This window comes from Haemaphysalis longicornis, unplaced genomic scaffold, assembly GCF_048455015.1.
Source record: "Haemaphysalis longicornis isolate Haplotype H1 unplaced genomic scaffold, Haemaphysalis longicornis Haplotype H1 scaffold_7, whole genome shotgun sequence".
NCBI classification, from domain to species: Eukaryota; Metazoa; Arthropoda; class Arachnida; order Ixodida; family Ixodidae; genus Haemaphysalis; species Haemaphysalis longicornis.
The window spans coordinates 112080703-112086702 of record NW_027526422.1 but is presented as its reverse complement, the minus strand read 5'-3'; the positions used below and the strand labels follow the sequence as shown (position 1 = coordinate 112086702).

The following is a 6000-nucleotide window of genomic DNA, read 5'->3' as shown; positions in this document are numbered from 1 at the left end:
TGACTTTTTTTGTTGTACTTTACCGTCTCCTAATTTTACCCGCGGTGGTAGAAACACAAGCAGAAGACGTATCCTTGTCGGATTTTGTCATGGCATTCAGGCACCTAGGTGGTTTTTTGTGCAATTTAGAAGGTTCGAAAAAATAGCGACCCCTTTTCGTGATAATTTCAGGTAAAGGGTTGAAATTGCTGACAAATCTGAACCTAGAAATTGACATGTTTGTCGCAGGTGCGACATAACGCGTTATAAATAGCAAGTAACGCGCCATGATTGCTTAGAACGCGCTTTAACATAAGTGCAGAGGACACGTCATTGTTCTTTTTAAAATGTCAATTTGTTTTTTTTTTAAACCTTTTTATTCTGCCGGGATCTCAGCCGCCTGTGTCATGTCCAAACGAAGGGAGTCTACGTCATGTCCAAACGAAGGGAGTCTACGACTTGACGAATTAGAATTGACCACCCAGAATATAAAATGGTACTCCGGTTTTGAAATCTTTGCACTCGTGAAAAAGTAGCAACGACCATAATGTTCTGCCGCATGTGTCTGCCTATTTTTGCTGCACATTTCATTTTCGGTGAGTAGTGAGATTTCTAAAACTGAACCTTCTATTCGGATACCAAAGGCACTTTATGTGGGTATTAACAATGATATATCATAGGAATCCAAGCTGGGTGGATTTAACGAGAGTGCAGGAAAATATGAAAAATTAGTGCGATTTTCACTTGGTTTCACCTATGTCGACAACTAAATATTTGAAGTTTTTTTTAGACAAAGTTTATTGCACTGCGACTGGTTGTTGGATAAATGACGGTGTTGGCAGAAAAAAAGCTGGGATTCAAAAATAGCGTGAAAAAATAAATTGCTCAGGATAGTGTTGTTTAAAGCTTACCTTGTTATTGAAACGTAGATATTTAAAGCCTTTCGATGCTTTCTAAACTTTCGTTCCGATAAAATATTCCGTTTTTTGATACTCGTGCACAGGAAACTCGATATCTTCAGCTCTAGTTCGTTGATTATCCCCGACTGACTGCTTTAATTACTGTGTCATATAAGTCAATGCCCAGTTTTATAACTAAATAAATATAGTTGGTGATAAACCTTTCATGCTAGTTCGTTGCGTTTTATAGCAAAAGCATCGTGGTTGTCTGATGCAAGTGGTATTGCAAACGTTCAATAAAAATAAAAACTGTTCGCCGTTTCTGGATAAAACTTTATGACGTTGTATGATGAATGTTGTTTTTTCAGACCTATTGCCTTATGACATTTCGGCGAATTGTTTATGCGTTCATGCAGTTACCCTCGTTATCGTATTTAGTATCGTCGTCTTCCTTACACAGGGCCTTACATCGATAAATGGGCATGTGTAAATATTTTTCTAAGAAACCCGCTGCCCCGTTCACACCGAAACGTTACACGAAGGTCGTACATTGTGAGCTATTGCGCTTAACACCAAGAGCAATATGGACAGTTACCAGCTATTCAGAAGAAAAAAACGCGTCTTTTTTATGAAAAGGGCGGCCAATTTGGCCGTTCATGCCCGACTTGAAACGGCCGCACCAGTTTTGTCATACATAGCGTAACGAGGGAGGGTAGTTCACGGTTGAAGGAGGCAAATGAAGTGGCAAAAAACTACGAGACACGTTTCGTCAATAGCTCATGATGGTCACAAATAGGTACAGAAAATTTTACTCATCAATACTTCGATCAATCACTCCTTCCTTCATTCATCCAATGGAACAAGAAATCAATCAATCAATCAATCAATCAATCAATCAATCAATCAATCAATCAATCAATCAATCAATCAATCGATATTTATAAGAGCGCGGTGGAACAAGAAGACGATCTTGGTACTGTCACAGTTATTTGCGCAGTGAAGGATCTCAAGCAACAGATGATGAAACGAGAAACCCAGAATAAAGATAGAAATCCCAGAATGGGGTTGAACGTGTCATAGAGTAAAGCTCAAAAACGGGAATGAAGTTTGCAGAAGAAATACCTTTAAGGACAATACAAAATAAGTTAAAACGCTGCACCCGTAAAAGGAATAACCTATAAAAATCGCTATCACTTACTATCAGGCGACAATGACGGCAGCAAGCTAACATAAATACGGATAATAGACATAAAAATTATACGCCCACTTCCATACAGAAACATAACGGTATCAGCAGAGTGTTTGTCAGTAGAAATTACATCAAACTACACAGTTCCGTACAATAAGCTTTAAAGGGACGGCGGAATACTTCCAACCTTTCTTCGAGTGTCTTTCTTAGGTACTGAATGTGCGAGGAGACACTTGTAAACGGCCCGTGAGAGGACTTGGAATGGTATAGGTGGTGAGGGGTTGCCTATAGGGGGTCTCAATTTGACGGCACCCAACAACTCCCTACCTGCTATCATACTTTGGAGCAGTATACAGAAATTGTAGGCCAGCCTTAACCCTCCAGTACGTGATAGTTCTATTAAAAGCAAGCTGGCAGTATTGACAGCAGGTTAGTCTCTGCCATACGAAATAGCATACCCGTGTTTCAGCGTTGACAGAAATATAGTAGGGCTTACCAATATCCGCCATGTTGAACTTACACGTTGCATTCATACCATTCGTGTATCATCCAATGAAAGTCCACACCAATAAGTATACAGCTGAACAATTTTTTTTCTGTATAGTCGTCTTGTTTGAAGACCTAACAAGTTTAACCTAGTGTTAGTAAAGCACGATGTTATTACCATTTGTATGTCTTAAACAGCCGAGTTTGGAATAGGAGAAACTCCCAAATATTTAATTAGACACCCCCGACATAACTCTTCTTCACATATAAGAATGGTAAACTAATGCAGTATATTTACATGTTTAGGACACTAATTTGGTTTCTGCACTGTTGAGTATCAAACTCTTTTTGTTGCACCAGTCCAAAAACGCGGCGGTGTAACATTGCAGCAGTTTAATCGGAAATGTTGCAAAATACTTGGAATATTTTCACAACGCCTGCCTATACTAAGAACAGTCAGTACCAAACTACACTCCAATCCTATTTTACAAGCAGTGTAAACAAAAGAACCCTAAGAGTATAGCCCTGCGACACATTTGTGGTGGCTGAGTACGCGTTGAAATGGTACCCGCTACACTGCACCTACATGTAACGTCTGGTAATAGAGTCGTACATTAGCGGGAACGCGGATCAGGAATATTGAAGTCGCAACGACTTTAAACAAGAATAAAAGGAAAACCACAACACTTCTCCAACGTAAACGTGCACTTCCCTATGTTTACGTTGGTTGTCTATTTATACTGTCAATCTAACAATTTGTGTAAACACACACTCATGGTTGGGCCACCTATGGCCTAAAGTATGAAATAAAAAATCAATAAAAGCCTCGCCAAGGTACTAGTATACCACGTCACGCTGACCTCAGCTGTCGACTGCCGTTTGCGCATCTTCCATAAACGCTACTAAATTTTAAGTACTTCGGCAGCCACGTACAAAAACCAAGTTGTTTTTATAATGCAATGTTTTTCACAGGTCATCATTACCAATTCCAGTAAGTGTGTATCGTCGGTCGTCTGGTGTACCAGGTTACCCAGCTCTCCGAGATCGGACTAATGGCTCCTTAATACTTCGCTCTCCCGTGACCTTTCTTTGTGTACCTGCGTGTCTGCGGGTGACCTGTCATTATTAGACTGCCCAGTTCAGAGAGAAAGGCAGTATGTTTGTCTGCAGGTAATGACGTGATACCCATAGTACTCAATATATTGAGTAGCTCTATTCAAAACGGTATGTCACTAGCGTTGACTGACAGGCACACAGTAATGAAATAAAATTTAAACAAACAGTTATTCGTAAAAATTATCGTTAGCCTGATTTTGGAAAGCTGAGTGATCCGGCAATCGAATCACTGAGTGATTGGATTACCTCAGCCAGAAGATTGCTTCACCAACCAAGAACTGGGAATCCGCATCGATAGTGTGCGTTCTTTTCTAATCACGTGCCGTCAATCGCGTTCAGGTATCATTCGGCATGCACTATTCTATATATGTTACCTTTCCAGTTGTTTTGGGAGTTTTGAAAAGCAGCCACATTAAACCTACAAAGCACCTTATTCCATACAATCGCTCATGTGGACATGTGTTATAATGAAACAAACAGCAACAACCACTTTTGTTATACTGCTCGTAGTTTCGGCAATAGCAGTGCTGATAGAGCGTCATGCTCTTGCTGTTAAAACGCGACTTGACTTCCATACTGATCATGCATGTTTTTTGTTCGTCTACTTGTTTGCACCATGGTTATCTTCTGGACCTGACAAGAGCAACGGCCCTTTTTTGTCGCATGGGGCACTTAAGGCTTTAACCTTATAAGTGTAACTCTCAGTGCTAAGAAATAAGTTGCCCTATCATCACGGGTTCGATTCCCGACCGCGGCGGCCGCTTTTCTGATGGAGGCGAAAAGCAAAAACGCCCGTGTGTACGAGATTTGGACGCACGTTAAAGATCCCCAGGTGGTCAAAATTAATCCGGAGCCCTCCACTACGGCGCGCCTCACCGCCTGCGTTGCGTCGGCGCGTTAAACCCTACAATCAATCAATCAATCAAGTTGCCCTATCAATTGCAGTTTTTCGCTCTGCTAGCTTTTTTGGATATCTTGTGAAAAAGGCTGGCTTCTGCTGGTACAATTTTTCAGGATATAATTGGAAATGCGGGGCTGACAATGCCGGAATAGAATAAGGCGTTTGTTGCAACCTCGTAACTTTGTATTATAAAAGTGGCTAAAGTTAGAGGATCCGTTATTTTAATGTTGTTAATGTTAACAAGGGTGTCGAACCGGAAGCGAACCGGCATGAAAACCGGAAGTGAACCGGTATTTTTGCCGGAACTGAACCCGAACCCGAACCGTTTTTTTTTGAGCCCGCAGAACACGAATCGGAACTGAACCGAAAAAAGAAATAACGGTTACCAGTTTGTGCCGAAGCGGTTCGACCCTCCGTTGTTTGTACTGCACAGTCAATGCGATTGAGGCGTTTTTTTTCTTTCACGTACCATCAACATAGTACCCGCACGCGCACTTTCCTCTACATACAATTGAACGCTACCACGCTCTGTGTAACAACATGGCAAATCTATGAGCACCAATGTAGCAATCGTCTGTTGCTGCTGGAAACGCGAGCGTAGTGCAAGCTGACCAAACGAAATGTCATTCTTGGCAGTTTGCGGGGGATATAAAACGGCTTTGCCCTTTCGTATCTGCGGCTTTATTGGAGCAATCAGCTGCAGGGGCGTTCCACTGCGCAACAGCGAAAGCCCAGTCCCGATGTGGACAAACTTTTTTGCATTTCATAATTAGTTTAAAAAGTCCGACACCTGCAAATTGTAATTCTTCACTAGTGTGATCACAGGAGCTCTCAGTGGCTAACCCGTTTGCGGCTGACCACAAGTGGCCTCGATCTCTCTTCCCCACGACCGTTTTTCTGAAGTAGATGGAAATCGAGAACGTCCGTGTATCGAGAGTTTGATCCACGTTTAATATGACCAGCTGGTTAAAGTAAGTCATCCGGCCTGCAACATGAGCTGCACCTCGGAGCAGAGTTATAGCACGGAGCATCAAATGCTCCAGTTTTTTAATGTGTGTACACGGAAAACAACAAAAAAGAAACGGCGAAACACGTTCGTTTAAACATTACGCAAAAAGTAGTTAAAACCGATTAAGTAAAAAGAAGCACCAAAACGTGGAGATTGCTCTATACTTTTCTTTGCCCTACCTTTTACAACCAATCATGTCATCAATGCGAAGGAAGTGAGTTCCGTGGTCAGTTTTTAAGGACAGTACGGTAGACAAGTTTTTTTTTTTCAGATACAAATAACGACAGATAAGTCAGGAAAAACTGTTAAGGTGCGCACTTAATCCCTTGGAAAGAAACTGCAGCCCTCGACATTGTCTTGGAGGCAGAAACAGTAATAAAGCAGATGACACGTGCAGAAAGGCAGGCCGGTACCTCACGCT

General features: G+C 41.6%; 1 protein-coding gene across 3 annotated transcripts in view; it reads left to right on the top strand.

Moving 5' to 3' along the window:
• The first annotated feature begins 427 nt into the window (after positions 1 to 427).
• LOC144146814 (uncharacterized) overlaps positions 428 to 6000 on the top strand; it is a 47423-nt gene continuing 41850 nt past the window's right edge. For all 3 annotated transcript variants that reach the window (XM_077678741.1, XM_077678742.1, XM_077678740.1), the window contains exon 1: positions 428 to 575. In XM_077678741.1, coding sequence (XP_077534867.1) covers positions 527 to 575 — 49 coding nt within the window. In that variant the 5' untranslated portion in view covers positions 428 to 526. The remainder of the gene's footprint in view (positions 576 to 6000) is intronic.